General features: G+C 45.4%; 2 protein-coding genes across 8 annotated transcripts in view; one reads left to right on the top strand and one right to left on the bottom strand.

Annotated features, from left to right (window-relative positions):
• Clip4 (CAP-Gly domain containing linker protein family member 4) overlaps nucleotides 1-11,067 on the top strand; it is an 85,254-nt gene extending 74,187 nt beyond the window's left edge. For 6 of the 7 annotated variants that reach the window (XM_087907369.1, XM_087907366.1, XM_087907371.1 and 3 more), the window contains exon 16: nucleotides 609-2,690. In XM_087907369.1, coding sequence (XP_087763495.1) covers nucleotides 609-930 — 322 coding nt within the window. In that variant the 3' untranslated portion in view covers nucleotides 931-2,690. Of the gene's footprint in view, nucleotides 1-608; nucleotides 2,691-10,755 lie in introns of those variants that run through there. The other variant, XM_087907373.1, reaches the window with a different exon arrangement.
• The window catches only part of Alk (ALK receptor tyrosine kinase), a 721,983-nt gene continuing 713,810 nt past the window's right edge, over nucleotides 8,943-17,115 (bottom strand). The window contains exons 27-29 of the mRNA XM_048431162.3: nucleotides 16,524-16,658; nucleotides 15,772-15,862; nucleotides 8,943-11,851 (exon numbers count right to left, since the gene is read on the bottom strand). Coding sequence (XP_048287119.3) covers nucleotides 11,162-11,851; nucleotides 15,772-15,862; nucleotides 16,524-16,658 — 916 coding nt within the window. The 3' untranslated portion in view covers nucleotides 8,943-11,161. The remainder of the gene's footprint in view (nucleotides 11,852-15,771; nucleotides 15,863-16,523; nucleotides 16,659-17,115) is intronic.

The raw sequence follows: 17,115 nt of genomic DNA, 5'->3' as shown, positions 1-17,115 counted from the left end.
TATAATTTTTGGGCTGGAGAGATGGTTCAGAGGTCAAGAGCACTGACTGCTCTTCTAGAGGTCCTGAGTTCAATCCCCAGCAACTGCATGGTAGCTCACAACCATCTGTAATGAGATCTTGTGCCCACGTTAGCAAAACACTGTGTATATAATAAATAAATAAATCCTAAAATTATAATTTCAAATAAAAAAAACAAAGGAAAAAGATCCAAGTGTCTTTTAGCTGTATGAATGGAAATTGTCTTTTACATTTAATTAAAGAGAAATGGTGATATTAAAAAATGTCCTTGTGACAACAGAAAAAAAAGAACAAGATTTTCACCTATAATTTAGATTCTTCGGAGGAATAGAAAAGTCAACCTAAATAAAAATATCTAATGCTGTATTGCTCAAAAATAAAAATAACGTTGTCATCATAAACTTTTCTCTTTTGTAAATTAAATGAACGTGGAGGTGGTAGTAGGCATTCCCACTGTGGATGCGGAGGTAACAGTGGGCGTTCCCACTGCAGATGGGGAGGTAACAGTGGGCGTTCCTTCTGTGGATGTGGAAATTGCCTCCAGTGACTCTCATGTCTAAGGCCAGTTCTTCCTTTCCCCTCTGGACAGGTCCAAGTCCACTCTGCGCCGCAGCTGGAGCAGCACCACCGCGGCAGGTGGCCTTGAGGGGACCGCGAAGCTGCATGAAGGGTCTCAGGTCCTGCTCACAAGCTCCAACGAAATGGCTACCGTTAGGTATGTGGGTCCCACGGACTTTGCCTCAGGCATCTGGCTTGGACTGGAGCTCCGTAGTGCCAAGGGAAAAAATGACGGCGCCGTGGGTGACAAGCGCTATTTTACCTGCAAGCCAAACTATGGCGTACTGGTCAGACCAAGCAGAGTGACCTACCGCGGAATCAATGGGTCAAAGCTTGTCGATGAGAGTTGCTAAGTTAAATGTCTAAGGCATTCAGTGAACTCTGAATATGCATATGTGCTAGATGTAAAATAGAATCTATGACAAAGGGTTTAATTTATTTAGATATCATGCAAAAGCTGAAAATATAATAATCTTCATTTAAAAAAAAACTCCAAAGGAACATACATATGAACTTTGAGGGTCATGGTACTTTTTAAAATTTCAAAATAAGTACTTTTAAAAACTAGGTCCCTAGAAAATTCTGGGGCTCAAAAAAAGAATGCGCTATTAAGCAATGTGTGGTGGCAACTTTGCCATTTGCTTCATTTTTGCACATGGTGTTACAGTCTTCACAGAGGTGGATTCACAAGCTTCATGATGCTCACGCGATCTGTTTCCTGTCCAAGTGTTCTGGAACCTTCCTATCTGTCTGTGGTTTGTTACCAAAAGGTACCTAGAGAGCAGATGCTTTTAACGGGCGTGTCTTACGTGTTCACTTGCCCTTTCTGGAGAAAGGCTCCTCTGAGTAGTTAGGATGTGGGAGGAGGGTGACTCTGGTGGTTTCTGGCTCCACCTTGCACCCATTGCCAACCACAGAGATGGAATTCCTTCTACCAGAACCAGAGCTGAGAGTGACCGCGGCTCTCCTGACTCGGCACGCCTCTGCACCCAGTGTGCTCTCAGGTCCCCTCTGCTGCTGGACTGCCCCATCGGTGTGCACCCCAAGAAGCTGCAGTTAAGTTTATGAACTCAAGGCAGAGTTTTGCACACTTACTTAACATTGTTCCTGACACACGCACAGCACTTTTGAAACATGATGCACTTTTCTTCTTTTTATTTCATTATTTTTGAGATTTTGCCATCATTTCCTCCTGGGATATGAAAGACTTTAAAAAAAAAAGTATTTCACAGAAGAAAGCAAATGAAAATGTGTTAGGTAGGGTGTGTTGTTCGTTGGGATGTTGGGTGTCTGGGCTCGGGTGGGGCAGGGTTAGCTGTAGCTGCGGAGTCGTGCCTGCTGCACAGCTGCAGGACTGCGCTAATGCATTCTCTGTCTTGGGCACACGTTCAGTTAAGCTTTATGATAGCGATGCAATAATGTCACCCATTCGTCTTGTGGATATGTTCTGATGTTTCTGTCCTGTTCCGTGTAAAAACTCATCCTCTATTGTAAATATTTAGACTTGAAACTACCACACGAATATTGGAACAGTTTGCTTTATGAAATTAAAAGTATCTTTCAGGATGGAACTTGGCTTTGTGCTTAGAAATATACTCTGCTGAACTATTTTGCAATATGCTATCTTAAAAATATAAATCTGGTCACTTGGTTGCCTTTTTTTTAAGTGTGGTATTTCAAATAGAGTTATTTTCCTGAAATATATTTGCAAACTCAAGCTGCTTTATAATCAAGGAATATTTTTATTGATTGAAGAAAATGACTGCTGCAATTCAAAAGTGAACTTATTTTATTATATAGATGATTTCCTAGAATCTATTTATACCATAATAAAAAAAAACCCACGACTGTGGCGAGCCTGGGATCTATAGTTCTTCCTGTTAAATACTAACCACTGTATGTTAAAGACAGCAATGCCAACTCCGAGTTCGCATTTTTCAGGTCAAAAACCAGTTGTTCTCTTCATATTTAGATGGGGATTCTTAAATTCACATAGTGTGTATGCTTATGTATGCTACATGCACAGGTTAGGTGTTTTTGTCTGTGTGTGTTACTTATTAAATGTCATTCAGATTCACTTATTGAATACTAATAAAAAGGGAAGATGCTGGAACAGTGTTGTGTCGTTTACGCTACCTGCAACTCTCCTCAGCTCCTCTCAGATGCCCTCACCGTGTCCCCCTCACCATGCCATGTGCTCCATTTTTTGATTTATTAATCTATTTATTATTTTGAAAAACTCACCAATTCTAATTAGCTCTGCCCATGTGTGCATGGGTATAGGGCCATTTACTCGAACATGGACAATCTCCTAAGAGCCACCCTCTTGAAGAAAACTGACCCTTCCTTCCCCAGCCACCGTCAACTGCCAATGGCTCCTCAGCTGGGGGGAGACATCTTGAGCTCCTCGCTCATTTATGCTGGCTTATCTTGTACACAAGGCAGTGGCAACTGGTGTGGGTTCCAGGTACTTTTGTTCTATGATGTCCAGAGGTTTCATACTTTTTGCTCGCCAAGACAAAGTGGGATTTTAGACACTCTTTGGCATATGCAAGGAGTTCCTCAAGAGTGTGATTCTACAGTCTGGTAAGATTCCTCTCCTTTCCTATATGTGGGCTGCAGTTCATTGGTTTGTCCAGAGCATGAGGGAGCAATTTGAGTTCCGGTTAAAAAGCACTAACCCCTTCCCCCAGAATGCTGTGTTATATTTCAGAGTAATTTGGGGAGGCATGATCTTAAGTGTTCAGATTTTCTAATTCAAGTAATTTCTTTAAAAGTGAAACCGGATTGAGACGGTAGAATCTGGTGGGAATTCTCTGCCCCCCTCCCCAGAGTGCCTCGTGCCGCCATGCCCCCTCGCCCCTCACTTCTCACACCCACACCTGTCATGCTCCCTACACGTCTCACACCCCATGTTGGTTCATTGCTCTCCCAAAGCTGTGACCAACAATCTGCTTGTGTCTCATCTCCTGCACTAGGTGGAGGGCTGGAGTTTGGTTGCTCTGCTCATCACTTTATCCTCACGCCTAGGCCATTCCTCGGCACCTGTCCGCTGCTCAGCAGTGCCCCGTGAACAGACAGAGACACTGAAGGCACTGATGGCTTAGATACCTATGTCAGGGAGGTGACACTGAGTGATTAGGTCATGGGCAGGTTCATTCTACTAGCTAGACGAGGGAAGAGGACAAGAAAGGTTCATTTGCAGCATCCCAGCTCTGCCCCGGGTCTGAGATACTCTTCTGTTACTATGGTAACATACCATGACCAAGGCAGTTGACAGAAGGACGGAAGTCGGTCACCGTCGTGGTGGTGGGGAAGCATGCAGTCAGGAACAGGAAAGGAGAAGCCCCATTTCAGCAGCAAGCTTGAAGCAGAGAGAGCAAACTGGCAGTAGGGTGAGACCTTCAGCTCTCAAAGCCAGTGACACTTCTAACTAGGTGGGACTTCCTCAACCTCCCCAGACCATGCCACCATCTGGGGGCCGAGTGTTCAAACGTGTGACTCCAAGGGTGGCATTCTCATTCAAACCACCACACCCTGGAGGACTGAGAAGGGAGAGACGGAAAGATGCCAAGTGGCAGAGAGAAGGGAGGGAAGAAGACAGGTAGGGATGCTGAGATAGCTCCCCCTCTGGCATGACCAGCCTTTGGACCGTGGTACTCTGGTTCTAATGGAGGGAGAGCTAACTGTACCGCATGGAAGTGTGCACAGTGTTGGTGTCTCGTGTTAAATAGTTTCCTCTGAGAGCTTAGCTTGAGGTGTTTAGAATTTGTGCTAATAGTGCTTAAATTTCATTGACCAAATGGCTAGAAACGTAACAATCATTTTAAGTGAGGAATGTTATTGAATAATTTTAACTTTTGGATGGATATTTGTTACCTAAATCATTGACACAGACATACAATGCATATTGTAACATTGCAAGTCAGTAGGAAAGTTTTTTTAAAAATTATGCCCTTTGATTCACTTGTAATACAAGTACACTGTTAATAAAGCTTCTACTGCCACCTGTTTTTAGTTAAGGCCCTTTGATATGCACGTCCTCGTTTACAGTGTAAGAAGCTCATTTCTAATGAGGCTCATGATTGGGTCGGCCAAACTATGCTTATAGGATGTGCTAAGATTTCATTACGGTATGATATGATGCCTTTACCTAGGCAAAAAAAAAAAAGTTTTTTTTTTCTATTCAGATTTTTGTGCATGCTTTATACCAGAGGGAGAGAAGCGCATCTAGGGAGATTAAAGAAGATGGGCTTGTGTTTCTGCTATTAATGTGGTTTCATTATGTTTGATGGGAATGAAACTTTCTGCTTTATAGCTCTCCCTCGGGGGAAGCACCAAGGGGTGGAGGTTTTTCCCCTTTCCCTTTTCCACTATCTTCCATGAGTTGAATTTTCATAATGATAAATCAGCAGTGAGTCCCATCACCTACCTCACCGTACCTTTCCAATAAGAAAGCGTGTGGTCATGGTGCACCGTGGAGGGTCTGGAAGTGTGTTTGATATTCTGAGTGTTTGGGGCTATTATTTATCATCTGTTCTTAGCCATCGCCAGTATTGAAGAAATGCTCACAAATCTGACTTAAGGACAGCTGTAGAGCAGTCCCATATATTAATATCTTACAGTGTAGATAATTACACACTACATATATCCTGATGCACTTGTCAGGACAAGTTTGATCTCAAGATTGGGTGAGTTATCAGTTGTCTCAACCAGATCAATGAGATCAAATAGAGACTCTCTAAATTTGAACTTGAGGTATTTCTCAACCTTAGGGGTTTGTCCCCTTCTGTGTCAGTCTGACAGAAGTCAAACCCTGTCTGTCTAGCCTCACAGGACTCTTTGAAGCTTCGCCCAGAAGCACTTGCCTCACTGAAGACTGAGCTAATTATTATTTTTCACATAACAAATCAAATCAGACTGACATGAAGCTGAATCATGTTAAAATTATACGCACGGCTTCAAGCCGTTCTTATCCGCTTGCCAGTGTCCCTGCAGAGGACGATCTTAAAACCCGGTCAACGGTGTCAATGACCTTGGCTGTTTTCGATGGTCCAAGTGAAGGTGGTGATGGACAAGCATTGCTGTCCTCTTCTATGGGGAGACACCCCTTGAGATTTTAGAGAGAGCTTTCATAGTTGTTGCCAGTCTCGGATTGAGGGTGGTAAAAATGCTGGAGTCGTCACCCCTCCCCGCTCTTCTCTCTTTCTCGAAGGGAATGGAGGTTAGGGAATTAAGAGCTTGCCTGAGAGTCTTGTGATCTCACTTCGTGTCCCATGTTGTGACAGGGAAAATCCCTTGTCGTGTTCGGCTTCATTTCTTTTATCGCCATCGCCAGCTGCTTATCGGCATGTACAACGAGGGAAAAGAATTTCTGCGTGTCAAATGACGACTTCTGAGGTCTTTGGAATACTGCATAAATAATACTTTGAAAATAAAGTGAAATGGATTTTGATTCTTTTTTTAAGAACAAAGTAGCAGGTATACTAAACTGTAGGAAAATTGCCTACAGTCTTTATCTTTCTACTTTTGTGTGATGTTGAGTTGACTGTCCTTTGGAGTTTCTATTTCCAGATATGCCATAAAGGAACGTCATTGTCAACAGGCTTTTAGCATTTGTTACCCAAAGGCAAACTATAAATCTGAGAGGAGGGGCTCTCCTGTTCTATGGTAATTAGGAAGAAAGACTCCTCGAGGAATTCCCTGTCCTCACCGCACTGGAGCAGCACTTGAGGATGTCGGAATCCAGACTCCTCCCTATCAAAACAACTGTCCATTCTGGACTTTGGCTCCTAAGCAGAATGACCATAGCCCATGTGCCAGGCATCTCATCACCATTCCAGCTTCGAGAGAGATGCTTCAGGAGTTTCCTTTCAGACATCAGGCTGTGGCTGCACAGATGTCCAGCTTCAAGTGGCGTGATGCTGAAGGCACGGTGGCCATCAGACATGGCTGATAGTCCTTTGACGGTGGCTTGCAGGAGGCCACGGACCAACTTCATTTTGCTAATGGCTTTATGATTTTGACTAGGAAGGGGAAACATGAATGGATCCCTGACCTTTCTGGTCTGCTTCTCTGTGAAGGTTATATTTAATTAATTTGTCTCACTGGGATTGAGCCCTGAATTCATTATCTTTGGCACTAAGTGAGTTATTAGGGTAAAGGATACACGGCTATGCTCTGCAGATTATGGGCTGACCGTTAGGGTTTACCTGACCAAGCTGAAGTCTCGTGGATCACACAATTCAGAGTTGAAAGGATCCCTTGAGACTGAACTCCTCATTTTTTTCTCACATGGGCTCCCCGCTCCTTCTTTGAGATGGTCTTCCTGTGTAGTTCAGGCTGGCCTTGAACTCTCAGTCCTCCATCTCAGGCTCCTGAGAGCTGGGATTACAGGTTTGTGTCATCATGTCTGGACTCCTTAATTTTTAAAAGAAAATTCCAGTCCATCCCCTGAGTCTCCCCGGTGGGTGATTGCCATCTAACACAGCCCCCAAACTCCTGCCCAGACTGCTCACCGTTGGCAAAGCAATGAATGAGTACTAAAACCATCCCAAACGCCAGAATCATCTGAAGTTCCATCGGCTTGACCTTCAGCTCTGTTGGCAAATGGCTTCCTTATGGTGTAAATATCCTAGGGAGACCTGACAGTGTGGTTGCTCAGAATGAAGTGAGTTTTAATAAGCATCCGCCTTTTATCTGGCCCCAGCTGGCAGAGGAGCGCTGCATGAGAGGCCCCTGTGGGTGAGTGTTTGCAGGAAGCCTTAGGCCTCTGAAGACTGGTGGAGATGCAGGAGTGTCTCACAAGGGCTGCAAGAAGTGGATTGGAAAGGAGCTGAGAACAGGCTTTGGTTGTTGTTTTCTGAGCCTAGTGTGGCAGCACCGCGGTCGCCAGGTGGGGCGGTGCACGTGTTTCACATGTGTGAGAGAGCATGGTGGCTTTGGTTTTCTGTCCTATTTCACGGGACTTTTCATCCTGCCCCACCAATTTACGTAGTCACTCTGTTCCTGTCTGACTTTCCAAGTGTTTCCGGCTTAGCTCGAGTGTGTATTCAAGGATGCAGTAGAAATTAAATTTACCTGCTTCAGGGTACCCAGTGAAAATAGATTCTTAATAACAACCTTCCTGTCGTTTCTCAGGCATCCTGTTTGATTTCAGGGCATCATGTCAAGGGATTCAGGAACACTGGCGTGTGTCTGTGTGTGCACAGCATGGCAACCATCTGCTGCTGTGATGTACTTAAGTCAGATTGTGGGTTCTCTAGGGACTCATTAAAAAAAGTCGGTAGCTAAAGACAGATTGACAGCGCCTCACAGGGCTTCAGGAATCTTGTCTTGGAAAGCGTGGATGTGGAGCAGCCTGGATTTACATTCATGTTGTTTTCGGACTGTGGAGCCCAGGAAGGTTTTTAATCCTGCTATATTACTGGAGAAAACCTATCAAAATAGCCCAGCTGTTAGAATTGCTTACAGGTGCACCCTGTGGATCTGGATGGAAAAGCCCCACGTTTTAAAATAATAAAATTGTTCTGCAATTATATGGTACTTTACTGTCTTAGGGTTCACAAAATATATGGAAATGACTGTTTCCAAAGATTGCCTTAAATTGATGAAATGGCTTCTTCTCTGTGGTGCTTATCTTTAATATTTGGGACTTTAGAGTCTCTACAGTCTTCTTTTGAGCCAAAAAGGAACTGGTCAGGATGGTGCTTTCGTGACTGTCGTTAAACAAGTGGCAAATAAAGGGAAACTATGCTACCAATGGGAGAGCCGAGACCCCCCTCCCCCAGGTATGGGTAGCACAACCAGCCCCAGAGCCTCTCAGGGCAAGAGTGTTGCTTGTGACGTCACAGTTTATCTTCTTCCCCAGGGGTAGCGGTGCAGGGGCAGTGTTATCTCTTTGTGCCTGGAGGTGCCACAGGTTGATTTATCTCCAGATGGCCAGGACTCAGACACCACTGTGGGCAAGAGAGTCTGGTCCTGTCTGCGAAACAGAATGTACTTTAGAGAAAGGTTGTCCCAGCTCTTCTGATTGGCTATAATTTAGAGGTGTCACATATTGACAAACTGGGTATTCCTTACAAATTGCCTGTTCCACAGTGGAACAGCCATGATCTTTTTGATTCCTTCTTCACAGACATGGGATACAAATAATTATACTAGCTTATGGTTTAATTAGCATGGCTCCTGCAAACCGTAATTGGACCTGTTCACTTTCTATGTGGAACTTGCTATCATGGTTAATGAATGTATTAATGTCCAGTATCTGTATAAATTGCCATAACCATATGGCTGGCAGAATATTTAGCGGACACTAATCCAGATTCATGGCACCTAGGGTTTACACCAACTTCAATGAAACATCTTAATGTTACCGTAGTTCAGGGTGGAGTTGTTTATTGACTTATCCATGTACACAGGCTTGAAGATTTGACCGGCATTTACATGAACATCGATACCAATAAAGACAATTAGAGAGAAGCAACAAATCCGTATCAGCAGTAGTAAGGCACAACCTGAATCTGGAGGTTTGTAGAGAGGAAAGGGCCAAGATTCCCCACCCCCCATTAATAACAGGGTTAGCTCTTTAGCCACGGGGCACACTGCCTGCTCAGTTGTTTAGTGACTTTACAGTCAGAAACCTGTGCTGTTTTCCCAGTTACTGACAGCTCCTCTGGCATCAACCTTCAGGACAGTGTTTCTCAAAGGGAGATTCTGGAACCTCTTGGAGTGGTTTGTGAGCTGAAACAAGGCTTTTTGATTGTGTGGCTATTTTTGCATCAAAACTTGAGCCAAGGCTGGCACAGACCGGAACTTTACCGATAGCATTTTCAGAACTGTTACCCATACAATTGCACAGGTCTTCCAGCTTCAGGGACATCAGATGGGAATTGCTCGGGGGTTATGGGAAAGTAGTCTCTGGACTTACCAGTGACTCCTTAGATGTTCAGAACCAATTTGAGGGCCAGGCAACTGCCTTAAGGGAACGGAAAAGTTGTCTGGAATTGGCATAGAACTCAATGGATCTCCTACACTCAGAAATGGCACTTTTGAAGTAGATGAAGTGGAGGTGGAAGAAAGTTGTGCATGTGTGCACAGACACACACACACCCACACACATGTGCACACGCACACGCATACACACTTCCAGTCCCTATGTTTGGGAATGCTTTGTACCTAGCAAGTAACAAAACCATTTTCCCCAACGAGATGCTTCGCAGCGAACCGGACGTGAGTAAACAGAAGCGGAGGAAAGGGGAATGAAAACATACAGGTAAACTCGGCATTGCATAAGCATGTGTATAAAATTTAATGGGTTCCCGATTCCATTTCATAGAAATAAACTTCATCTGTGAAAACCAGGTTCAGAAACGCCCACGAAACACAGCATCAACCTCAACAACCTCAACTGTCCAAGCAACACGTAATTCCTTCCTCACTGCCACCTGGAGGAGAAATGCTTTGCTGTGATCTGCATCTGAGATCTATATAAATTATGCTGTGAATATGTGATCACATCTGTGTTCCCAGCACCCCAGGATCTCATGGCTAAGGGAGAGAAAGCTCGGGGGAACTGGGGAAGGATGGGCCAGGGTCTAAGCCCCTGGAATGGCCCAGTGAGTCCCCAAGGGGAGGAACTCTGCTATGGGAAGGTCTGGGCCTCCCATGTACTGACATGCACGCCCACAGCTGGGTATCTTTCTAGGCATCACTGCTACTTATGTTTTTTTTAAGGTGATCAGATCTGAATTAATGGAAAGTCTGAAATATAAGAATTTCAATCTTGAGTTTTAAATCCAGTAGGAAACCTCACACTCGGTATTTTAACTTTTAGTAGGAAGAATTTCTTAAGGCATGAGGTATGTTAACAGGGCGTTTGAATCGCTGGATCTCTACTGGTGTTTCATTCTACGCAAAGCACTTGAGATGTATGCATTTCGCTTAGATGAATATATATATACACGTTTTCACTATACTACGAACTATTCACGACTGTTTTTTTTTTTTTACAATAGGCAATGAGATAGGACAATTAACAGCCTCTAACCACCACCCGCAGCGATGTCAGCTTATGAGTTTTCTTTTCCAAGTAAATAACTTCTCTTCCCATGCTAAGTCATTGCAATTAATTTCTTCATTTCTGTCCCCTCGCCCCTCCGATGGCTCATGTCCACCAGGCAAGGAAACATCTACAACTCCCCCTATGAGACACGGAAGCAGCTAGTCCTGACTACACGGAAGCAGAGAGCACACAAATTCGGAAAGAAGCCTTAGGGGACTGTACAGCGGACCATGCATGGAAACTTGACGCAACCAATCCGGGCCTTGTACTGATCGCTTTTTTAAAAATGGCATTTTCTTCGTTCGAAAGGATAGATGAACCCATGCTCAAAAACCTTTCTAACGCATCTTGAAAATACAAGTTTTCCTTATTATTATTATTTTTTAAATGTGGCACTTCAAAACAAGTTGGCACAAAATGAAAGTGATATTTGGTCTCTGGTTTGTGGTGGAGCGTTCAGTCCGTCTCTCTCCGGGAGGGCTCCGGCTCCTCCAAGGGGAGAAACTAGTGTGGCGTGGGGCTCAGGGCCCTGGCTGGGTGACCTTATTCTTGCTTTTCAGAACGGTGTCCCCGGGGGCAGCGGTGGCTTCCAAGGGGAGACCCTGCTGCTGATAGCCGTAGTTGACGTTCCCGCACGGGAAGTGGCGCAGTCTGAACAGCGGCACCTCCTTCATGGTGGCGCTCAGCGCCGATGGCTCAAGCAGCAGCGCAGCCCCGGGTCTGCGGGGCCCCGCGCCGGGCCCGGTCCAGCCACCCTCTGCCGCTCCTGCCCGCGCCTGTGGCTCGGCGCCCGGTGGGGGATGGGTCTTTTTGGCTGGCTTCTCCGTGAACCACGAGCCGTAGGTGGGGTTCCACAGGCTGGTGGGCTTGTTTCTGGAGCCCGTGCTCTTGTGCAGCTCCGGGGGAGGGTTGGACTGAGAGAACGCCATGTTTACGTGGCCCCGATCGGCTGCCCCTCGGGGCACCCGGCCCGCACCCGCACCCGCTCCTGCTCCCGTGGCCGCCCCCGGGGGCTTCTTCACCAAGGGACCTGGCGCCGCTATGGCTGCGGGCTGGGGGGCGGCGGGCGCCTCCTCGTGCTTCGCGGGCTGGGGGGACACCAGCAGAGGAGGCATCCCCTCGGGGTCTTTGGGCCTCATGGGTACTTTCTCCTCCTCCTCCACCACTGGGCCATATTCTATGGGCAGAGCTGTGTTGATGACATCCGGATCCTGTGGGAAGGAAGGGGAAAGGATGGCTGAAAATGGAATCACGGAGATGTCGAATCTCAGAGATCTCAGAGAGAGAGTAACGCCTGTTTACAGATGAGACATTTTTGTCAACTTGACACAAACTAGGGTCGCCTGGGAGGTAGTATCCTTAACTGAGTTATTGCCTCCATCAGATGGGCCTGTGGCCATGTCTGTGGGTTATTAATGACTGATGTGGGAGGGCCTGGTCCACTGTGGGCAGTGTCACCCCTGGCAGGAGGTTCAGGGTCGTCTTAAAATAAGCAAGCCAATGAACAGTCTTCTGCCATGGTCTCGCCTTTAGTTCCTGCCTTGATCTCCTGCCCCGGCTACCCATGACTATGGACTGTCAAGTGTTAAGATGAAGTGAACCTCTCCTTCCCAAGATCCTTTTGCTCGTGGTGTAATGTTAAAACATTAACCCGTAGGCCTAAGCAATGGCTGATATCACTGTTCTTGAAAGCGTTGGAAGAAACCACTGTAAGAGAGAGGGTACCAGGTGCTTATGGGGTGCTGGTAGGCACCCACCCCGGGACAGTGGAATAGAAGCCATGCAGCAGAAGCCCTGGGGCATTTTTTTTTTTTTTTTACAGATTTTAAAACCTTTATTAGGTTTTAATTTATTGTGTGTATGTAGATGCCTTCGGACATTCATGTGCCTTGATGTGTGTATGGAAGTCAAGGACAGCCCTATGGAGCAGGTTCTCTGTCTTCCACTACGTGGGTCCTGGGGATCAAACTTAAGTTATTTGGTTCTGGCAAGTAAAAACCTTAACTAGTTGAGGTCCCTGAGTTTTGTTTGTTGGTTTTGTTTTTAACGTTGTTTTAACAATATTATGGTCTATTTCCAATAACAGTCTTGCAACTTGAAAGACCAAAGGTCGTGTGGCTTCTGTTTTGCTGTGGGGGGGGGGGTGGCAGAGAAGGATGCCATGCTTGGCTTCCAAAGGGTGTCCTTTGCTCTCTCCCCAAGCACCTGGAGTTTCCCTCATATTTGGGTGATCGGCCCCTGGTGGTGGTGACTTCGTGTTGTATGATATTGCATGTGCTGCTGTCCTGCTGTAGAGACTCATTTGCCCATTCAGACGTGATGGGGCTTTTGTGGAGTGGAGCAAAGTCTCAACCGTGATGAGGAAAAGCCATTCACGAAAGCAGCTTGGTGCTAGACTATCGCTGTCGTCATGGACTGCAACAGGAAAGCAGACACAGTTGCCAAGGGTTTAAGGAAAATTTGTGGGCGGAAACTTGGGGGAAATTTAGTTCAGTAATAGTATATGAAAGTGGAGGGAAAACCTCCTTTACTTAAGTTTTACAGAAGAGCACACAGGTCTGGCATCTGTCAGTAAAGGGTTTAAGAAAACAGCATCAGGCATCTTTTAGAAAGTCATTTCATAGCTGGGCGGTGGTGGCGCACACCTTTAACCCCAGCACTCGGGAGGTAGAGGCAGGCCGATCTCTTTGAGTTTGAGACCAGCCTGGTCTACAAGAGCTAGTTCCAGGACAGCTAGGGCTGTTACACAGAGAAACTCTATCTCGAAAAACCAAAACAACAGACAAAAACAAAAGCCATCAAATTTCTTGCCTGTTTCTGGCTCTCACAGTCATTAAAATATGCAGCTGTAGAGTCACCTGCTTTTGCAAATGTATCTTGGAGAAAACACCCCCAAAAGAAAGGTATGAATGTGTATATATGTTTATGAGTGCATCCTATTCCTGTTACAACATAATAAATTGTTATTAAGCAAGGTTCCCTGAAACAGCCCCAAGATAACATGGTCACTGAAGCCCATCTTGATGAAGGAGGCACCTCACCTTTACAGCAAAAGCCCTGAGAGGGTTGAGATAGTATAGCTAACTAGACAGCTGCTGAAGTCTGGAGAAGCTGTCAGTCCCTGGTCCCAGTCGAGAGAATTTAGAGACATGGTGGCTCATTGTTTGACTTTTCTAAAACATCTCAGTGATGTGGCCACCTGTAGGTTTTCCACGCTCCAGCAGATGAGCCCATCCCCATGTAAATACGGTGTGTGGACTGGTTTTTATGTCAATCAACGCAAGTTAGAGTCATCTGAGAGCAGGGAAACTCAATTGAGAAAAGTTTCCATAAGATTGGGCCAAAGGCAAGCCAGTAGAGCTTTTTCTTAAATTAGGGATTGATGGGGGAGGGCCCAGCTCGTTGTGGGTGGGGCCATCCCTGGGCTGGTGGTCCTGGGTTCTATAAGAAAGCAGGCTGAGCAAGCCATTGGAAGCAAGCCAGGAAGCAGCACCCCTCCATGGCCTCTGCATCAGTTTTTGCCTCCAGGTTCCTGCCCGAACTTCATTCAGTAATGGGCTATGGTATGGAAGTGTAAGGCAAATAAGTCCTTTCCTCCCCAGATTGCTTTTGGTCACAGTGTCTCATCATAGCAATAGTGACCCTAACTGACACACATGGGTAGCACTAACTGGACTTAATGGGTTATCCGACGGGCACGCAACAAAGATGAGCAACAACCAAAAGAAGACTCGAAGTTGGGAAGGGCCCATGTTTGGGAGATGCCAAGGAGATGGAGGGGGTACAGATGGAGGGGGTTGGGGATGGGGAGGAGGGAGAACATAAGTAGAAGTCGAAGGGCGAGGGTGTTGAGATATAGGGAGGATATGCTGATTAAATTTCGAACCCTGATAAAGATCGAAGTCTGGAGGGAGGGAAAGATTGGACATAGTAGAGAGAAAAGCAGAAACTGATGTGAAGTCCTGAGGGGTAGCTGGTGACATCCTGATAGGGAGATGGACTGGGGAACAGGGTCGCTGCTGGCAAGTCTGTGCCGGAGTGAGGGAGGAGAGCATCTCCCCCCCCCCACGACTATCCCACGTGATGGTGAGTGGGAGGTACATGCTAAAGATGAAAGTGAACACTCACACTTCAGTCAAGATGGGAGGAAGTAGGAAAGGGATCTACAGAGTACCCAGGACTGCTAGGCATTCTTGTGGCTTGGACAGCTTCTCCAAGCCCAGTCCCCTCCTCTGTAAAATGGGGTAAAATGAACCCTCCATGAGAACAACATAAAAAGACCTGGAAAAGCAGCTTGTGTGGTATAACCCATGCAAGTGCTCCTGATGGATGGTTTGAATGTTTCTCCTGATTGCTTTAGCAATTATTGAGTTACTATCTATCTACTTAATGTGATTATTTGTCTAGCCTGATTGGAAGTCTTGAGATCTTTCATTCTCCTTTGAAAACCCAGCTCCACTGGATAGATCACTAACTATCTAGCTACCCATGGTGCTACAACAAAGATGGCTGCCTAAACAAAACCCGGACATCAACAGACACCTAACGTGGAAAGGGGAAATCTCAGGGGCCCCAAGCCTAGACAAAGAACTGTGGTCAATAATGATGGCTCCCCAGAGTGGAGTCCTCTAATTTGTTATTTGATATCAAGTGGTTGACCCTGAAATCACATATATATAACTAACACAAAATGGACTCAAGAGATTATATTTATATGTACATATATGTAACAATAACAATCAAAGAAAAAGAGGTCATGAATTTGAGAGGCAGTAAAGAAGCTGGGTGGGGGTGGTTGGAGAGGTTGAGGAAAGGAAAATGATGTAATTATACTTTAATTGTTAGAAGATGACAACGAAAGCCCATTAACTATCTAGAGCATTAGCTAATGCTTTTGAAGTGAACATAGTCTGTCTGGTGCTGTAACTAACACGTGGTAGTGAAGATCATAGACGTTCCAGTGTCTATTGTAGAACATGGGCAAAGTGGGATGTCAATCACACCATTTCAGAGATCACAAATATCGAATCTCACGATCACCAATCTTAGAAGATTATAAATATAAAATATCGAATCACAGAAAATGTTCCAATGGAGATTAAAGTCTGGACAAGGGGAGGAAACCATTTACCTGGGTGCAGTACTCAATCCTCTCTAAAATGATGGCAAAGTTGGGTCTGTCTTCAGGTTGATGCTGCCAGCACTGAGTCATTATCCGGTAGCTGAAAGAACAAGCACGTTAATAGAAGAAGCACCCGGGGAAGGCTTTGTCGCTCCCAGCTCTTTTCTCAATTTTAGCCAAAGCTTTAAGGATGGGAAACCATCAAGGTTCACATGGTTGACCTATTCTGCCCCTGCTGGTGGGAGAGGGAATCACGCCTAAATGTAAGTCTCGTGAAAGATGCTCAGTTGTTTACATCAAATCCCACTTTCCTGAAGTCATGTTTAGAATGGGGTATTTTTATTCCCCATCTTGCTTTTGGAAAAGAGGTGAAGGGATACCACAAGGGGCAGAAAAAGAAAAAAACCAAAACATCATCAACAACAAAAACAAACCATACACACACACTATTTAAGGGCCATTGCAGTGCTGGGCTGACCCCTTGTGTCTGTGATGCACATTTCGAGGGGCGATTCTGAAGTGGAGAGCTAATGAGTCCACAGCCTCCAGCCTGGCAATGGACACCTTTCTGGGGTGACATTATTGTGTTTGAAGGGCTGGAAGACCAACCCATCTTACTGAAGTCTGTGGCACCCTGTGTTTGGGGACATCTTAAAAAAGGCTACCACTTCCCCTTTAATACTAAAAGAGCGTATGTGGATCGAAATACTTAAAAACAAGACCGTGCTCAGTTTCTAGTAGGAAGTTCCCAAAGGTCATACACAGGCCCGGGGCAGTTCTTAGGTGGGTCCATCCGTCCTCCACTGGTGACAAACTCCAGAACTTCCTGGTTGCTCTTGCTGGGATATGGCATATACCCAAGAGAAAATATTTCCCACAGCAACACTCCAAAAGACCTGGGCATGGAACAAAAGACACAGATATGGATGTGCATGCATACACACACACAGACACTTAAGTTTTTAGTATGTTTTCCATTATGCCATTTTCTGTAACAAAGGGTGTTTTGTGTTTGCATGCACTTGCATGTACACACACTTGTGCATATACACATGAGCTCAAAGGACAACAACCTTAAGTATTGTTTCTTGGGAACCGTCTACCTTGTTTTTTTGTTTTAAATAATTATCTATCTTGTATTTGAGTGTGTGTGTGTCCACTCATGTGTATGAAGTTGTTCATAAAGGCCAGAAGAGGGCATCAGATCCCCTGGAGCTGGAGTTACAGGTGGTTGTGAGCCATTCAGTGTGGGAGCTGGGAATTAAACCCAGGTCGTCTGGAAGACCAATAAGCTCTGTTAATCATGAAGCCTTTTTTCCTATCCCTAACTTGTTTTTTTAATTAAAGATTAAA

The sequence above is a fragment of the Myodes glareolus genome, chromosome 6, assembly GCF_982192425.1.
Source record: "Myodes glareolus chromosome 6, mMyoGla1.1, whole genome shotgun sequence".
Classification (NCBI taxonomy): Eukaryota; Metazoa; Chordata; class Mammalia; order Rodentia; family Cricetidae; genus Myodes; species Myodes glareolus.
The sequence above is the reverse complement of the archived record's forward strand: the minus strand, read 5'-3'. Positions and strand labels throughout refer to the sequence as shown.